The 20051-nt window shown below is 37.0% G+C and overlaps 1 protein-coding gene across 3 annotated transcripts in view; it reads right to left on the bottom strand.

Moving 5' to 3' along the window:
* Positions 1-165: 165 nt before the first annotated feature.
* Positions 166-20051, bottom strand: part of ARHGEF38 (Rho guanine nucleotide exchange factor 38) — a 45191-nt gene continuing 25305 nt past the window's right edge. For 2 of the 3 annotated variants that reach the window (XM_039343993.1, XM_039343991.1), the window contains 9 exons: positions 15434-15633; positions 13050-13183; positions 10841-10945; positions 8991-9113; positions 7091-7426; positions 5511-5651; positions 4439-4637; positions 2913-3175; positions 166-2284 (listed from right to left, as the gene is read on the bottom strand). In XM_039343993.1, the coding sequence (XP_039199927.1) occupies positions 2099-2284; positions 2913-3175; positions 4439-4637; positions 5511-5651; positions 7091-7426; positions 8991-9113; positions 10841-10945; positions 13050-13183; positions 15434-15633 (1687 nt within the window). In that variant the 3' untranslated portion in view covers positions 166-2098. The remainder of the gene's footprint in view (positions 2285-2912; positions 3176-4438; positions 4638-5510; positions 5652-7090; positions 7427-8990; positions 9114-10840; positions 10946-13049; positions 13184-15433; positions 15634-20051) is intronic. The other variant, XM_039343994.1, reaches the window with a different exon arrangement.

Below are 20051 nucleotides of genomic sequence, written 5' to 3'. Positions count from 1 at the left end.
GGAGTACCCAATTTAGAGGCTACCTCACTAAGCTGCATCATCTGCAATAAGTCTGTCAAAAAGCAGAATTAAAGCAATATTCACTTTTGACTTTCTTCGCTGTTTCTTCATAGAATGGCAGGAGATATTTAGAACTTTGGAGTTAGGTTTATGGTAAAAGAAAAATCAGTGCTGCAAGCATTTTATTAGTCAGTCATAAAAATAAAACGTATGTACCACACAAATAAGGTGTACATGTCTGTGTCTGGAGATCAGAAAGCAATAGAACGTTTAATCATTTATGGAGTATTTGCCACCTTATCATATGAGGGATCACTGAAAAAGTCTTATTGTTGAAATTCTCAATCCAGCAATGAACATATGAGATTGATATGTCCCAGGATAATGTTTCAGGAGCCAATCGGGGTCGCTCATCGAACCAGAGATTTAGTCTTCCAAGCTTTTAGACTTGTGCTGAAGATTAACACTGATTCTAAAGACGGTTTGTAAATTATACTTGCAAGATTGATCTTAGAGACCATTTATAAATAGTTTCTTGAACTCTCTGACGTATATACTTCGCCAGTTCTTAATACATGGGGAATAGCATCAGATTTAGTGACTTGTATTTTTATTTTTTAAATGATTTGGAAATTGCCTAGGAAGATACCATTTATCATGAATGAAGGAAAATATATGTAACTGCTGTCCCACTCGGGCACACACATAACTGGATTAGTGAGTTTATTAATATTCCCCAGCAATTCCCTTTGCCAAAACCCCAGAACTGTCTCAAGTCCAGCCACAAAAAGACCAATGCTAATCCACAGATCAATGACCAAAGACTCCACAAGGCACTTGAAAGTTTCTCAATCAAAATAAAACCACAAAGCAAACTTAAATCCACAGTACAAGAGAGTTCACAAGGCAAGAAAAGTCCAGAGTTTCCAAGGCATGATCCAAGTCAAGGCACAGTGTTGGTCCAAAGTGAGGCAGGAATCACAATGACCAGAAAACACAGCTAGGAAACAAACATGTTCCCAGCATCACCTGCATCTGTCTGCTCTGCTAAATAGCTTCCCATGCAGCCCATCAAGAAGAGCGAGGCTTTCTCCTCATGGGTAATCTGGCTGACCGTCTCTACTCCTGCCTTTTCTCTGCCTTACCTGTTCTTGGACCAGGAGCAGAAGGCATTTTCAGCAGAACTACAGTTCTGAGATAGCTGTTACAAAGTAATATTCTGTTGAAAGGTCAGCAAATAGTGCATTCAGTTCTTGAAATCTTCACAAGCTTAGATCTAGAAATGTCTTGCATAACCAAAAAGGCACGTCCATGTGCACGAAATCTCCAGTGAATTTTCTCAACTTCTCTGTACCGCTTCAGTTCCTTACACCTGAGTCTAAACTGTTTCTAAGAGTATTTAGAAACCTGAAAACATTCTATGGACAATATACGGTTCTTCTTGCCCATTCCTGATTAATTCACAGATCTACAAAAGTCAAACTCTTAAATTTATAGTTGGCATAGCTAGCCGAGTTGGATTAGTTGTGTGTTGGGCTTTCACAGCAAAGTTCAACAAGACATCTTGTGGCACCTAAAGGACCAACTGGATTATTATGTCATGAGATTTTTGTTATTATAGGTGGCTTAACATAGCAGTCCCCAACCTTTGCTGCTGGGCTGGGGGGAGAAGGGAATTTGGCCATGTGAACCCATGAGTAACGGGCCAGCACGCACTCGCATGTGCATAGCTTTACTTGCACAAGTCAAGCGTGTACATGCTCGTGCAGCCCGGTTCCAAATAAGCCGCGGCCTGGTAGTGGGCCACTGCCCAGAGGTTGGGGACCCCTGGTTTATCAGATTAGTTCAATATAATTAAATTTCTCATAAATCTGTGGAAGGCATTACAAGAGGTCTTGTCCAGTCCAGGGTGACAAAAGTTGAAAAGTAAAAGCAAATGCACACATTCCATCAAAAATTCTTCTTCACAAGTACTTCAATTCCGGATTTTGAAAGCTCTTAGCTTATTGCATTTTTTAAGGCACAAAAATTCAGGGGTGATAATATCACAACAAACGTCTTCTGTTTCTGGGAATTTGTTCCGTGAGCAATCTGATATTTACGTGTATGTCATCTTCCCAAGATAATTAGCTGGCACATATCCTTTTTGTCCTTCAACTTCAGCTAACCACCATTCTTTGTTGCCACTCTGGTCTGAAAAACGAAGGATTTGAACTCTCTGATATTCGTGAAGACTGAGTTCCTGTTTACTTCTTGCTTGAAATGCATGAACAGCATAGAAAGTCTAAGAGGAACGAAATATAAAAGAGAGAAAGAGAATGAATGAACGTTCAATTCTATTCCTTATTTCAGTGAAAAACGGGGAAAAGCCCAAACAGCAAATCAAGCAATATCTTACTTATGCTTGTTTCTTTAAAAATCTTGTGTCAGATTTGGAATAATGTGTTTGAGTAATGTCACTAATATTAGGCCCAAATCCCTAAATTTATAAACTCTATACTTATTTCCCAATGAGATAAGTATGAAGCCATGAAACAGTGGCATATTAAAGTTATCTCTTGGGTCTTTGAATACTTATCTTAATGCACCCTGAGAACTATAAAACATGACATGCTCTAACTTAAAATGATCCTGTAGCAGTACAGGATCAGCTCCAGATTTGGAAAAAAGCAAGACCTAGACCAGATGTTTTAGTAGGCCTACTTATTTGCCTTTTTCATAACTGGTCATTTGCACATCATCTTCCTTTGAGATCAGTCTATACAAAAAGAGTTGGCAAGATTAATAGATGCTGTAATTCATTTATCTGGAGAAGAAAAATGAACTGGCAGCTATAATTAGGAAGCCCTGAGCAGCAACTAACTCATCCCCTCTCTTTTTTTAAAAAGGACTCATCAGGAAATCATGCTTACGTGTTGCTCATCCGTTTCATAAAAGCTCTCCAGTTCAGAGCCATTAACAGATTCTTTTTCACACAGACTATTATAGGAAGAGTCACTGCCATTTCTTTTGTGCCCTGTGGGTTTTGAACTGTTGTCATCCAGTTGTCGTGAAGAGACAAAAAGGCTGATGTTATCAAAGTCACCATCACAGAAATTGGTTTCCCCAGCATTTTGTGGTGCCTTGGCTGGTTTATAGGGTTTCAGGAAGGAAGAATAAACGTATCCTTTAAGAACTATACAGAGGGGAGAAAAAAAGGCCAAGAGTATCAAAAGGTGGATTTTTTTTTTTATCTTAAGAACCTTCAACTATTGCAAGTTGAGAGAGAGAGAGAGAGAGAGAGAGAGAGAGAGAGAGAGAGAGAGAGAGAGAGAGAGAGAGACTGACTTCTGGTTCTGCCTCGTAGTGACGTAGCCGATGGATTGCAGAGCTCCACACGCCTAAATAGGTGCGAAAGTCGCCCCAGAAAGGCGATAAAGAAGGAGGGGCACCCCGATGATCGCGGAATGACAGAGGTCTATCCATTTGATCCAGCGGAAGCCAAGAGAAAGGCTACCTGCACATCAGTGTCTAGCCCAAGCTACCAGTAGCCGAAGTTCAAAAGCACAAACCAGCATGCTTGGAACTGGGTGAGAATATCGATCTTCTCTCTTCTATTTTGCAATTGATTCCCTGGAAAAGATCCCCAAAGCAAGAAATCCTCCAAAAATGAGAAGGGAGGGGATTCTATCCCCACCCTTCCATAGACGGAAGCGGTGATTTAATTTTTACAGGGGAAAGAAATATACTGAAATGAAATTAGCAATATTACAGTCTGGATAAATCTTAAAATTAAGAAAACCATTAAGATTTTACATCTGAAAGAGTTTTGATGAAATTATAAAAAATAATTCTTTGTTTGAAAAGTTGGAAAATGAATAATTACTGATATCTAGTGGAGGATTAGAGTATACAACAATAGCAATACTGACTCAGAAATTGGCAAAATGCCAGAAATAAAGAATAATCTGTTCCCTTCAACCTTAGTGACCTTCAGCCAAACAGAAAACAGTTGGGAACAAGGAAAGAAAACATACTGAGCCATCTACTATAGACTGAGAACTATATTTGTTTTAAAAACTGCTGACCTTCTGGGATTATAAATATTTAGTGAGCTGTGATCTTTAAGCTCAAGAATTGTCTGCAGAAAAAGAAAGAAAAATTGGAAGATTAGTTAAGATGATTTTAATATCTTATTTTGTTTTAATGTATTTAATTATTGGCCATTCACTTTCGTTGGACAATGGATAGCATAAACAAACAAGATTATTATTTAAGTCAAAAACCTATAGTCATTTAGGAATAGCAATATAGAAAAGGAAATAAGAAAATAAGAGGTGAAGCAGTGATTAAAAGTAAGTGTCCATTAACCCCATATTTAAAATCAAGAAGGCAATGTTAAAGTCAAGTCTCTGCCGCTAGGGCATATCTAGGCTGAGATGCAATGTGAAATACTTACTTCCAGTATCAACAAGCCACCTGCTTGTACAGTCAAAAGGATCCTTTTGGTCTATGAGAGCCACCACCTCTCCTTCATAAAGATCAATATCCAATTCCTGTGTGGCATTGCATTTACGCTTGGCTTGGTATAGCAAGTCCACATTGTACATAGAAAGTAGCATTGACCTGTGGACTTCTTTCTGACGGGGAAATTCAGTCTGGAAACAAAAAGCTGTTTCAAAGAACTAATATACCATGGAACAGCATGTTCATTGTTAACTGCAATTTTCTACATAATAGGATTTCAGTCCTGGCCTGGTTTAAAATAATAAAAGGCTTATTTAATTATGATTTGTCAAATAAACCACAATTACCCAAAGCCAAACTCAAGTTCATCAAGTTCAAAATCACATTATAGTTTAGTCCAATGTATGAATCCACTCTTATTATTCACATACTTATACTTGTTCATATTTTTGAAGCTATAAGATTCGTCTTCCACAAAACATCATATTTGTCTGCTTCTCTCATTTTAATACCTTCATTCTGTCAATATATAGCATTTGAACTTATCGTTATCCTATAGTGATTCACATTACAAGGCTATTCTTTAGAAATTAGCTATCCATAGATAATACTATTTTATGACAAATTGTAAATATACATCAAGAATTAGTTACTGTCTCCTAAGCATCTGATATTGTTTAAATGACAGCAGGTGGAAACTGGGATCCATACATCTCCAAAAGCGATGCCTATTTGTTAAACTTGTATCCACTTCAGTGCAGTTACTCAGTCATGGTTTAGCATGTATGTATTTAGCCATAGCAGATTTTTGGTTTTAGACAGTGGTGGGATTCAAATATGTGAACAACCGATTCTCTGTGTGGATGCCACTTCCAGAAGTCCATTCTGGGCCTGGGCAACATAAAATTAGCTACCGGTTCTGCTGAACTGGTACAAACCGGCTTAATCCCACCACTGATTTTAGAGTGTATCCAAAGGAGATCTCAATATCTCTAGATTGAATATAAAGATGATGAATCTCTAGGTTGATATAATTACTCAGAGTTTAATGACAAATTACATACCTGGAGAGAGACAGGCCTCTTTTTTTCAAAACTTAGCTTTCTTTCAATAAAAGTTACACAGTGGTTTTCCTTGATACAACTCAAATTGTGAACATCTTCAAGAACCTGATCCTGTATTTCATTGATACTTGGAGAAGATTTCTGCAAATTATAAAAGAGCCTCAAGGTTACCTAATTATTCTGCAGCTTCAAGTATGAAGAAGCTTCTACTAAGAACCTTATCTCTATCACAATTATAATAGACACGTATTAACACTTTGTAACTACATGTGCTTACTACCCAGTCTGCAAGCACATTTCCAGGTTTCCAAAATCCTAGTGCCTAACTGATGAGCTGTGTTTGCTATATCTCCCAGAAAGCAGTTAGGGAAAGAACTAATTGTTTAGCTGCATATTCATTTTAATTCATGCCTTATGGGGAAAAAAAACTTTTTTGAGGCAATAGTGCTGAATCAGAAAACATTGGATAGCAAAAGACCCAGCTGAGCAAATTTAAATGTCAGATGCAAGGATGTGCCCCTTCCAGATAATACAATCCCCTCTGCTTACTTAACTGAAGCTTAACTACCAAAAGGATGTGCAGAGAATTGTTCTCATAATTTATTAGCTCCTGGATTTAAATACGGTGTGCACCTTCCCTATAGGAGCACGGTGGGTCAAGTGGTTGCAATGCTGGGCAGGAGGTTAGCTAGCCCATGTTCAAGACCCGGGGGCTGCTGTGGTGCAGGGCTGAGTTCTCGTCCTTCACTCCAGCTTCTGCCAGGAACATGAAAATGAGCTCCAAACTGGGCTTGCCCAGGTCAACAGTGATGATACTGGCTAATACTTTCAACCCAGAAACACTTCAGTGCTTTTAACTCAGGGTGTCTTCAAGCTTGGCCCTTTTATGACTTGTGGATTTCAACTCCCAGAATTCCTCACCTAGGCACGCTGGCTGAGGAATTCTGGGAGTTGAAGTCCACAAGTCATAAAAGGGCCATATTTGAAGACCCCTGTTCTAACTGGATGCTTCTAACTTTCCCTATAAACAGAGATCAGTAACTCATGGGCTGTAATTTACACACAACCACCCAACTTCATTTAGGTCCCCTTTTCCAAAGTCATCATTTTGTCAGCAAAACAAAACAAAAATTATAAACATTTCAGCTTTTGTTTTGTTTAAAATGTGACTGATGTGAATGGGGACAAGTATCTTCTGGGAGACCCTCCATCCCATTGATACCCTTAACCTGAAAAAAATCTCAGAGGCAAAAATGACCTTCCACGTTTTGGTGACATCACTAACCTTCCTATGATGCCTTTGAAAATGGAAAGTGCAGACCCAATCTAAAGAAAACACTCCATCCCTATCAACATTTCATCTACCAGCAATGTAATACCACTTTGTCAAAAATTCTCCAGGATTTGTTATCGTTCAGTGGGATGAAGGTGAATTTGCTTTTCAAATTTTCTTTCAGAGACCATCAATTCAGCTAAAAAAATTGCTGGTTTAAAATGTGAAAAACAATTTGAATTGCAAACATAAAAAGCTTCCTTCAAAGAAGAAAGAATTACAACTGCTTTCAGCAGGGTGCTAGTACCTCTGGTTTAATTGCTAGTAACTGGGATTCGTTGGTTGAAAAGGATTGTGATGCTGATGACATCATGTCTTTCAGGAGAGCGATGAGACAACACAGGCAACTGGTCACAATTTTCTTTGCTGCTTCATTGAATCGCTGGAGCTCCTCCACCAGCTGAGCATTGAGGGCCTCGTATTCTTTCCTGGCCAGGTCAGTATCATCCCCTGAAGCCTTTTGATACAAGCTACTATAATCCAGAAGTTTGTCATAACGTTTTTGGATGAGCTTCTGGGGGCTGAAGAAAAGAGCCTGCAGTGCAGTCAATGGAATCAGCACCAACCTATCTACTTGATTCAGCTTCATGCATTAGAAGAAGGGAAGGCAAAGGACACATATCAGAGCAAGGAAATCAGCAACATTCCCATTTGTTAAACAACATTAGCATCACTTTGACATAAGGATGGCATCTCAGTCTTTACCTCCCATATTTCTAAGCACACTCAAAATGCCTCCTAGTTGTGGGCTACAGATAGCAGTATGTTGGCAAATAAGGTAGTCTGTATCTTGCATATATTAGCCTAAGCAAGTGAAATTGGACTTTGTATTTGTGGCATTCAGCCAAAATACAGGTAGTCCTCGACTTATAATATTTCATTTAATGACTGTTCAAACTTATAATGGCACTGAAAAAAGTGACTTGTGACCTGTGGTGGGATTCAAATATGTGAACAACCGGTTCTCTGTGTGGATGCCATTTCCGGAAGTCCATTCTGGGCCTGGGCAACAAAAAATTAGCTACCAGTTCTGCCGAAGTGGTGTGAACTGGCTGAATCCCACCACTGCTTATGACCGTTTTTCACACTTATGACTGTTGCAGTATCCCCTTGGTCATGTGATCAAAATTTGGACACTTAGCAACTGACTCAAATTTCAGACAAGCAAAGTCAATGGGGAAGCCAGATTCACTTCTTAAAGCCAGATTCTAAGCTATCTTGCTAAAAAGCATTATGTGAAAGTCTGAACTGAACCCTGGATGGCAGCAGAGATCAATAGCTGTGGGATCATATCATGAAAAGAATGCCACATGCGGGATTGTAACTTAAAGTATAAGAGAATTATATGGCAAAATGCTAAGGAAGGAAGAAAGGAAGGAAGGAAGGAAGGAAGGAAATGTTCTGTGTACCCAAGGAACTAAGAGAAAGGACAATGTATCTGAATGAAGATAACCTGTTCTCATAAAGTTAGTGAAGATGTTTCAGGATGTGAAATAGTAAATCTATTTATAGCCAATATTTGCTAGTAATAAATTATAATAATAATAATTTAATGATCTAGTTTAGAGAATCTTGCTAAATTCCTGGTTGTCTTAGGAGGATCAATTTAGATAATGAATAATAAGGTGAAACCCTAATTCAAAAATATAGAATTTTCCATGCCATAGATTTAAGTTACAAAGTTTATGTTCAGGTGTAAAATTTACTGGATGAGTCACATTTTCTGTTTGAATTCATCTTGCCAAAGTTGTTGCAAGAATAAAGATGGGAAAAGACATACTAGATTTTCTTCCTTTAGAAGACCACAGCTAGATGGTTGACATGGCTTTTATCCTCCAAACAGCTATGTGTGGTGGGTTATGGCCTGACTCACCAAATAAAGTTTGTGGCTGAGCAAGATTTTTTTTTTTTTTTAAAAAGTGTCCCTAATCTATATACATTATTTACATTATATTCATTCTCAGTTCATTTCTTTTGAATCATTCTTCTGATATGGAAGACTGGATTTTGTATATACTTAATGTAAATTGGAATCTATAGTAACTAGGCTAAAAAAACAAACTGTATTAGATTTGTTGTGTAATATATGCACCTTTTTCACAAAATCCATTTCCAATCATTTTAAATCTATATATTCAAGAACTTACAAATAGTTTGCTGGGATGCCCAGCATTAATCAATGTGTCTGAAGATCTGTTTTCCCCTTTTTCGTTCTCATGTATCAGATCCTGAAGATCACTTATGCACTGTGCTCCGAGAAATACAGAATTCTGAAAAAAAAAAAATGAAATGGGCAAAAATAATGTTACATATACTCACAAACCACCACTCACATGTATACTTGCTCAATAATATTTTCAGTAAGAAGTCAATACTTATTTATGAAAAATCTGCTTGCTAAGCACTTTGCTGTAATATTTATAAAGCTATGTAGATAGGGATGTTAATAATCCAATTTGCCTAGTATTCATGAAATGTGAAATGGCTTTTTGGGTAAGTATACTATATAAGCATACACAGTCAAACCTCTAACTCTGTGTGTGTTTGTGCGTGCCTTCAAGTTATTGTTAACTCCTGATGACTGCTTGGACTGGTCTCTATAGCTTTCTTAGCAAGACTTCAGAAGTGGGTTGTCATTGTCTGCTTCCTAGGGCTGAGAGAGAATGCCTGGCCCAAGGTCACCCAGCTGGCTTAGTTCCTGCAATAGGACTAGTTTCCCAGTTTCTAGCCTGGTGATTTAACCACTGGTGATTTAACCACAAACTGCCTCTCTAAAGACCTAACTAGAGAAGCAAAAACCAAAAAATTGCAATTCATCACCTTTCATTTTGTTTCTTCCTGTGAAAATGCAGGGAACAGGAAGTGGCAAAGATGATATTCAAAGAGTACATGTTAAAAGCTGGTAAACCAGTCCTTTCAAAGATATTAAAACCACAGTGTTATTCAAATGAGTCCATCAGACCAAGCAAACACCCAGTCATCTATAGTTTCATTTCAGAAGTTTGGTGGCTATATAAATCATTTAAATAAATATATTAATAATGATAAATTCTGAACTAGATACAAAAGAGATCAAGCCAGCCAGAAGATGGTGGTGGTCTAAATGAAGATCAATATATCTAGAAAACTTTTCACAGACACAGGTTAGGAATATAGGTAACCAAAGCAGGGTTAAAAAGAATGTTGTGTATCTCAGCTTTTAATCCTACTTTCCATATTTCTTTGTAGCTAGACTCTAGTGCGGTGACTCTGACTTCGGCAGAAGAGTCTTCTCCAGAGTCTGCAAATATGAAAATGATCCCTTAGATGAGGCCTAAAGCATAGATCTATAAAGAAATTGACTGGAGCCTTCAGACTTCAAATGGAAGATTATTATTTTTAAGTAGTACGGTACCATTATTTTAAAGCTCTTTGCAAATGAAAAAAAATCCCAATAGAAGAAGGCATTGTTTTATTGATCTGCTAATGTAATTGTTGTCATTTATTTTAAAAATTTAAATAATTTATGCACTACATAAATAAATTATGTAATACATAATACATAAATCTGAAGATTTTCTCAGATTATTTCTTGTATCCACCATTCAGCATTTCATACATCTCAGGCCCAAAGATTTATGGTCTGATCTGCATATTATAGTAAGCCATGAGTTGCTTAACAATTGTTTATAACAACTAAACAAACCAGAATTGATTGTGCAACTATTTTTAAAAAATGACTTTCCATATTTTACAAACACAATATAGCCTTAAAATGTACATTTGCCAGGAGACTCACTAAATTAAGTTTAAATCTTCATTTAATTATCTGGTCTGAGAATTCATTTCAAAATACTGTTTCTGACATTTTTAATATGGGTTAAGAGGAGTGCTTCAGAACTTTCTTCCCATCTGTGAGATCAATTTAGAATTTGAATCAGGTTTGACCGGTCAAATGTTGATTTGCAACTTTTGAACAGTTAGCACCAGGCTTGCAATATTGTTACATAACACTTACTTCTAAATGCTGAAGAGACAATGGAATATTCTTCACACATAGTTTGACCGTCTTTTCTAAGCTTTTGAATAACTTCTCCTCTTTATTAAAAACTTCATCTTTCACCTAAAGCCACAAGAACATTATAGTTAGGATAAGAACATAATTGCTAATAGTAATGTCAAAACGTCTCAGGGTTCCTCCCTAGTGGTCTGCTGAGGCATCTTCATATAACACTAAATAACAGTTTAAAGGAATGTCAAAATATCTTCACTACCATTCTGGTTCCATTTCTTTAATTTCAATCCTGTGGGGTCCTGGTTGCTCTCTGAGCTTGATGGTTTTCTTGCAGATCTTTTATTACCAAACTAGTGGTGCACTGAGGACGTTATCTAGTTTGGTAATGAAATGTCTGCAAGAAAAAAAACTGAGCTCAGAAACCAACAAGGACTCCACAGTTCAACTCACTGCTACTGGTACAAATATTCTCTTCCATCAATTTCAGGTTTCTTCAACATTATCCGAAAATGAATATTGACATGTTTTATAGGCAGGCATTTTTAAATTCCCCTCATTGTATGGGAGCCTTCATTGTGTTAGCTGCCGAGAGCTATTTAAGCGAGATGGACAATTGTATAAATCTCATAAATAAATGAATACATCTTTTGAATAAATAAAAATATTATCATAAAAAACAAGGGAAGGATTTCTGGGATTGCTTTCATTTACTTCATGATATCTGCCTGTGGGGTCTTTCTGTAAAACAGTAATTTTGCGCTTTCAGTGAGCAAATGTGAAATTGGTACGTGACTTTAGCCTCATGTTCACTGTCTTGTCCAAAATAGATCATACATGCACTCATAACCTTTTGGAATGCTTGCCATTCGTACACTACAAAACACATCTGTTAAAAGTTTTTATGGGGAAAAAAAAATCCTGCTAGGATTGATAGAATTTACTTTGCTAGACAGAAAAGGATCAGCAATTGATTAAAGAAGTTAGAAGTTGCTGCAAATGTCAGCAATGGAAAATGTGACCTGAAATAATAACTTAGAAGAAAGAAAAATAACTCCACCCTAAGATGCTTCAATAATATTTGACAAATGTTGATAAAAAAAAACTCAGCACAGAGAATATACTCTTTATTGTGGGAATGTTATCAGCCTGCACAGAACTTTTTGGACCATATCATTCTGCGCAGCTGATAAGAACTGGCATGGAATCAAGATCTATGAATTTTTATTGTTAGTTCAGATTTCTGAATTTCATTGCAAACAAGTAGAGGATCAGAATGGCTGCTGTTGCATGTAATAGTGTCAATATTGGTTGAGATGGAGAAGCAGTTAGCTATGCTCAAGGCAGTTCCTCTATTCTTAAAGCATTGATCCAAATGTGAAATAGCTTTGAAATTAATCGAGCTGCCAACTACAATAACCTCATATGAAGCCCAATTTTCATTTATGTACTGTGTGCTAAGACCTCCATCTAGGGCAGAAAATTTCACAGACTAGTTTGTTTAGTACTGGCTTCCTATTAAAAGATTAGTACTAAGCCACAGAAAAATGCAATTGCTTTTTTTGAAGTCAGATACGTTTTGAAACTAATTCTCATCCATAAACAGCACATACTTATGAAGTCAATCACAGACCCTAACATAATATATATTTCATGAGTACTTTACCTTTTACCAATATAGATTATTTATTTATGGCCTAGTAAGCTACTGGTTGGCACCCCTTTGTTAATGAGACTAGTTGAGATCACAAAGCAAAGAATTTAGCAAGCATCCTGATCATTGTGCCTAATTTGTGCATAATAGAATTGTGACTCTGGCATACAAAAACATTCTCATTAAAGTAAATTATGTACTCCAGATTTCTTAACACCTTGATAAATGCATGGGCTGTTGATAAAACCTGTTTTGGAATGGGCAAATAGTAAGGACATAATAAGAAAAAAAAGGAAGGATACCGCAGGAATGAAAATGCTTAGCCCTCTGATCACTAACCCTCTTAAAATCCCTGTCAAACAATGGCTGGATTCACATGTTGCACTAAAGTAAACCATAACAAAGTTGACTTAGTTGTTGCTTAAGCATGTTGCATGAAATCAGCCACTGTGGATTTTAAATTATTGATGTGAATAAATCCAGCAAATGTTTGTTGATTCAAGAAATCACACCTAAACATGCCATAATTTAGTGTGATGTGCAAATACAATGAGTGATTACCTGAGGTTCTCCTCCAGTCAAAATCTTCAGGTGACCAGTAACTCTCTTGGACTTTTTACTAATTGAGTGAATATTTAACTTTGAAAATTTATCCTTTAAAGATTCGTCTTCATCATTCTTCTTATACTTAAGCACTGTAATCAGACAAATCACATTAATAGTAACAATATGTACTGATAAGGCATCAATGAATTCCTATCTACTTTTTTTTAATGCTATCACGGATTAGAGGGGGGAAAAATAAATGGAGGCTACAGCTTGTTCTACTTATGGAAAGAAGAGATAATTAAGTCCTTATGGCCACAGAAACTTTTAAAAAGTTTAATTTCACTAATTGTTCCTGCCATTTTCAATAGCAGCCTTTGTTCTATTGCAAAATGCATATAGATGCTTGAATTCTATATCATGTGTTTGCAATCTTTAGTGAATCTATCAGGGAGAAGCTCAAATATAACAAGAAAAAATGCCTAGCTTTATGATATGCCTTAAGCAAATGCAAGCATCTAACACTGGAGCTATAGCATTTTTTTTAGCCTTCTCATGCAGTATGACAAATAAGATGGGAAGAAAATGTGCCTTTTGGTTCTGGGATTTAATTATTTTTTTTGCCTATGAATAATCATATATTGTTCTTTATGAAGAACAATAGCCCAAGGCAATTCCTATATAAAGAGACAGGATACCCATGAACTCTAGATGTAAATGCAGAAAATGTCTATCCCTGCAAAGCTAGTAATTGTTGAAAATTGAATTGTGAACCAGATGAATATTACTTTGATCCTACAAAGAACATGCTACAATATTTAAAGGATCCACTCAAATATCATAACCACTGCCTATATTTGGATATCTCTGTAAACTATTTTCTCATAATATGAACATACTTAGCTTTTTTTAGGGTTATGGGTCCTTACCATCTCTTCCTCAAGCATAGCCAGTGGGAAGAGATTTTGTTGGACTTCCAGGTCTGAGTTGTGAAATTCCAAACAATGTGTTGCTGGATAGAAATAGGGAGTTATAGATAACCCTAACTATTTGCTGTCATCTAATAATTGTATAGATTTTTGCAGCCCTACTTTGTGATCAGATAAGATTCTACATAGGGCATCCAAATACAAGACATACATATCCAAAACAAGCTAAATGCAAAGCATAGATTATTGTCATATAAAGTGACTGGATAAGACAATGCTGGATTTACAAATCATATTAATACAAACTGGTATTTAAGTTTGGTTTCTCATACTATATGAACCCAACTATATGATATATGACTGGACACCATGTATGAAACCAGCCAATTTTAATTTGTTCAATAGTTAAGCAGCTTAGGACTTTTGTATAACATTTAAAAAAGGTCTTTGAATCCTGGTCTTATGTCTCACTACACATTTTGGGCCTAATAAACTAATGTTGATGCATTCACATTTCTTTCAGGAATGCTTTGTACAAGGCAAATGAATTATCTTAAATTTTAAAACTTCATGCTAAGTAGAATTATTGTGGCTTGAATTTGGGTTCCTATCATGTGAACTTAATATTTCTATTACAACAATCTTTTCTGTAGTAGTTAGTATTACATCTGCAAATGTGTTTGGCAAACTTTCCCTATACAGAACAATCATTCTGAAATCAGACAGATATTAAACTGACAGAATCACTTTCCTAAAATTAAAGGTCCCATAAAATAAGAATCCCACAGGAACAGGTTCACTGTCTGTAATTCCAAATGCATTGCCCATATGTGTCATAAATCAATCCATGGCTTAATTTGTAAATAAATAATGAGGTCAGGTCTTTAGATGAGCTCAAGTTAATGTGGAATGAACAGCCATCACAGGAAAGACATTTCAGTTGTATATCTAAGCTTTAGCCAAAAGAAAAGTGTTAGATTCGCAGGTTTGTGGCATTAAGAGGAGACGCATTGTGTAAACAAGTCTTCTTTATTGTTCTCTTCCATAACCAGCAACAGCAAAAATGGTGCGCAGGCCTTTTATAGTGTCCAAACCCCGGACAGCGTCAGCCAATGAAAATCTGGCTGTTTTCGCGCCTTGCGCATGTGCGCAAGGCTGGAGACAGCCAGTCTGGTCCTGGGCAGCTTTTAGTCTGCCCGGGACCATTTGCAACATTTCTGAGCCTGCTGGATGCTTCAGCAGGCTCAGGACATAACAAAAAGTCCTAGTAGATTCAGTCAAAGATTTATTTGATCTAATATTCTGTATTTCACAGTGGCCAATCAAATAGATTGAAAGTTCACAAGAAGGGAAAGAGGAGAATGATACTCATTCCATAAGTACTTATATTTAAAACAAAGCTGCTTGCTGCTGCATACAAACATACAAACCAGTCCTTACAGATATCCCATATTACTGACTTTTTCTTACCTATATCTTTTCTCCTTTTAAGTTCATTTATATTCATGTTCATATCTTTCATAGCAAGCAAGGCATCCTGAAGTGCTTTGTGGTCAGGGTGAGACCTGGGAGTTGCATTCAAGAGCTCACATAATAACAAAGGATACTTCATTACACGTTGTATTGGTTTGATCATCAGAGATCCCATGTCTAGTAGATTTGGTTTTCCCCTAGAATTTAAATTAAGCCATGTTAAGTACAAAAGAGAGTTCGTGCAAAATAGGGAAGAAAAAGATTGTATTTCCTTGTAATAAGTTGCTTTCACAATAACCCCACGCTAACCGTAATTCTTACTGTAATACACTTAATGGTGGGGAAATGTTAGCATGAATGTTTGATACGCCTATTTCTGCAATTGCATTAGCATCTTTGTTGTTTAATATGCCAAATGATCAATATCTTCCATTGTCATGAATTTTAGCAGGAACAAAAATCTAATTCCCTTCTGTTGTAATTCTGAGTCACCTACTTTTCAATGACTGTGCTGTCATAGCACACCAAACCACAAACTAAGTACCACAGTTTAGTTCAGTATAGTATATAAAGCCAGCTTTTTGGCTAAAGGTAAAGATTTCCCTTGTCCAGTCATGTCTGACTCTAAAAGGCAGTGCTCATCTCTGTTTCTTAGTGAAGGAAGCAGCGTTTTCCAAAGACACTTTGGTGGTCATGTACCTAGCATGACTATATGCTGAGGTGCATGGAATGCTGTTACCTTCCCACCAAAGTGGTACCTATTTATCTACTCACATTTGCATGTCTTTGTACTACTAGGTGAACAGGAGCTGGGGCAAATAACTGGAGTTCACCCCATTGGGTCTCAAACCCAGGCTGTCAGCTTTCCAGCTGACAAGCTCAGATTCTTTAACCACAGAGCTATCCCACCTGCTAACTTAAAGTGGAAGCTCACAGTATTTGCTTAATTCAATGAATGATAGTTACGCTAGCTGTGGATAAGCAGATTGCTTAAATACAGCTGCAAATGACAACAGATATTGTCTATTTATAAAAACATTACTTTTTGGAATGGTTTAACTGGTTTAAAGGCTATTCCTGAGCTAATTTCGACCCTAGATTTAATAGCATTTGTGGTGATTATGCAGAGCTTAGGGAATACTCCCATTACAGTGATCAGAGACTTCATTTTGCCAATCAGGGCTTTTTACCATTTACTGTATACTACCACAAAACTTCACTGTATCAGACTGGAAATAAAACGTCACTTGCAATTAATCTAATATAACTAGTACAATCAGATTTTGATTCTTTCTATTGGCAAAGTAAATTCATTTAACAATTGCAGATATGTTTCTTTCATGACTTGGGAAGCCTTGCTTGTTTTCTTTCTATAAATCAGACTGTCATTATGGTACAAGAAATGGACAGATTACTACATCTTTTGCAATCTGAGTTTTTCTCCTGTGGGAGTTTGATTACTGAACTCTATCCAGCAACCCAAGATTAGATTAGATTAGATTAGATTAACTTTTTGCCCTTCCCCGTTGATTCAGTGATTTTACTTTTTAAAGTTGGAATTGCTATTATTTTTCCCAGGTACACATCTTATCTTTGTAGGGTCATTTCCTAAATAATACGGCTGCAAACCATACTAGGAAACAACAAAATCTCAGATGTTAGTGCAAGCCACTTATTTATTTATTTATTTATGAGACTTATATACCGCTTTAAGTGCAAGCACTCTCTAAGCGGTGTACACCAGTAAGCAATGTATATATATATTTACATTGCCCCCAACAATCTGGGTCCTCATTTTACCTACCCCGGAAGGATGGAAGGCTGAGTCAACCTTGAGCCGGTGAGATTTGAACCGCTGACCTGCTGAACACAGTCAGCTAAAGTGGCCTGCAGTACTGCCCTCTAACTGCTGCGCCACCTCGGCTCTTTATATATTTATATATATATGTGTGTGTGTGTGTGTGTGTGTGTGTGTGTGTGTGTGTGTGTGTGTGTCTTCTATATTATCTCCAGGAAAACTCCATGAACTACAGTACATGTCTATGAATTCATCAGAATTCAAGCTCAACTTGAAGGAGACTTTACTTTTTGAAAACAAGCAAACAAACAAAAGGACCCATGCTGCAGAATAAGGAAATTAATTTCTGCCATGAACTCAGTTGTTTGAACAGAGTTATTCAAGCTAGATTTGACAGCTTGGGGGAGCTCCTACCTCATAGTATAGAAAACTCTGTTTCTCTGTTTAAACTAAAATGCAATAGATTTACACAGAAGGATTCTCATTTCTTTGTAGCAGTATATGTGTCTGCCTGCCTAAATGACTCAAAATTATTCATAGGATGTCATAGAGCTATTATTCTGCTAATCACCAACATACTGTCTTTGCTATGAGTTAAGGGCTCTGGATAGAGCTTAGAGAAAAGGGTTATTGTGGAGCTGAAACATCTACTAGACAGATGTGCAGAAATCCACATGCCAAAAGGCTTATTAGGATTTCCAAAAAAAAAAAAAAAAAAAAAACAACCCAGAACCTGTTATTGTGTCTGGATGCTTGGAGGTTACACAAATCCCCTGTATCTAGTCCAAACAGCCCCATCCATATATTGTATTTTGAAAGCTAATGAATTATTGACCAATTTATAATCTGTGCAACTCAGAGCTTTTGGTATATACTTTGACAATGATAAAGGCACATAAATTTGCAGAAATTCAGCACAAGTAATTTAATGCACATCTGCTATTGGTACACCTAGGCAAGATCTCTCTTTTTTATTTTGATGTTTTTTATATAAGCACAACCTTAACCTCATTTGTTTGAGACAAACGCTTTATTATGCCAACTCAGGATCACAAAAATCTTTTTAATTAAGAAATTTTCATTGGCCAAGGAAGGGTAGGTCAGCTGTTGAAACTGTGTCTGTGTTTTGTTATAGGACAAGCATACCTCTATATATTATGGCAGGTCACAAACAAGTTCCATTCATGACCAGTGGTACTGCACCAATAATGTTTAGATTGAATTGGGTAACATTAATTATATGGATGCTGTATTTAGAGTTCAAAACTATACACATCCAATCATTCAACAACCAACAAAAGGCTGGCTTTACAGAAGCTGTTAAACCAGAACATGCTTCATTTATTTTTTTGGCTTTTGTATGTTGTATGAAGCCAACAAATTGCACTTTATTAAATAAATCTTGTTTAAACCAGCATTGGATGTAGAGACCATGAGCAGAAGGCAACAAAATGACTGAGAAAGAGAGGAAGTCACTGGAAACATAGCAGCTATTCCCCTACTATCTTTGACATCAGCACTCCTATCATCAACATTCCCCATCACTCTTATAGCAGCCAGGCTGGACTTATGAACAGGAGGAGAATGTGGACAGCAAGTCTTCACTACCCATTTGCTAAAGACCTGAAGGCAATTTTCTTTATCCTCAGGCTATTAATACCCTTAGAGGTAGAGCTCCATGTAGAGCTCCATGCATAGCATGGCCCCATGGATGTTTAACACTATGAAGGAAGGATTTTGAGGGGGCATGAAGATGTGAGAAGGTAGGCTCTTTTGTATTTCCATAGCATGAGAGTGAGCAAGTTGACTTCATCTAGCCCTTTCATATACCGTATGAATGTTGGATTAAGATTAGGTTCTGTTTCTGATCTCCTTCTTTCTTGTCTATCTTTTTACTGAATAAGAGTTTTTTGCTTGATTATGTTCTATCAAGTCATGGTGGCTCAATGGTCAGAATGCAATACTACAGGCTATTTCTGCTGACTGCCAGCTGCCAGCAGTTTGGCAATTTGATTCTCACCAGCTCAAGGTTCTGAGGTCCGTAAAGTGAGGACCCAGATTGTTGGGGGCAATATACTGACTCTATAAACCAGTTAGAGAGGGCTGTAAAGCACCGTGAAGTGGTCTATAAGTCTAAGTGCTATTGCTATTGCTATTTTTAGTCCTCAATGGACTACTGTATGTGATACTCCTCACCATATAGATACTGTAGGTTTTCTGAATGAACTGCCCCTAACCTGCTCAATTTAATGTTTAGTTTAGTTTAATGAAAAGAGGGATCGGGGTGACATGATAGCAATGTTCCAGTATCTTAGGGGCTGCCACGAAGAAAGGGGAGCCAATCTATTCTCTAAAGCACCTGAAGGCAGAACAAGAAGCAATGGATGGAAACTAATCAAGAAGAGAACCAACCTAGAAATAAGAAGCAATTTCCTGACACTTAGAATAATTAATCAGTAGAACAGCTTGCTTTTAGAAGTTGCTTCAGTGCTCCATCCCTGGAGGTTTTTAAGAAGCGATTGGACAACCATTTGTCTGAAATTGTATGTGGTCTCCTGCTTGAGCAGGAGGTTGGACTAGAAGACTTCCAAGGTCCCTTCCCACTCTGTTATTCTATTATACCATTCTAAGTCCATCCACCCTGCTGCTGGCCATAATCTTCTTTTCTTCCACCTTTACCACAATTATAGCCTTTTCCAGTGAGCTGGGTCTTTGCATAATGTGTCCAAAGTAGGATAATTTGACCTGTTCATTTGTGCCTGCAATGAGAACTCTGAATTGATTTGTCTGACAATCCATTTGTTTGTTTTCTTGGCT

This window comes from Crotalus tigris, unplaced genomic scaffold (genome assembly GCF_016545835.1).
Source record: "Crotalus tigris isolate CLP2741 ecotype Arizona unplaced genomic scaffold, ASM1654583v1 scf7180000017887.1893490, whole genome shotgun sequence".
In the NCBI taxonomy this organism is placed as follows: domain Eukaryota; kingdom Metazoa; phylum Chordata; class Lepidosauria; order Squamata; family Viperidae; genus Crotalus; species Crotalus tigris.
Note: the sequence above shows the minus strand (reverse complement) of the source record. Positions and strands in the feature narration are given on the sequence as shown.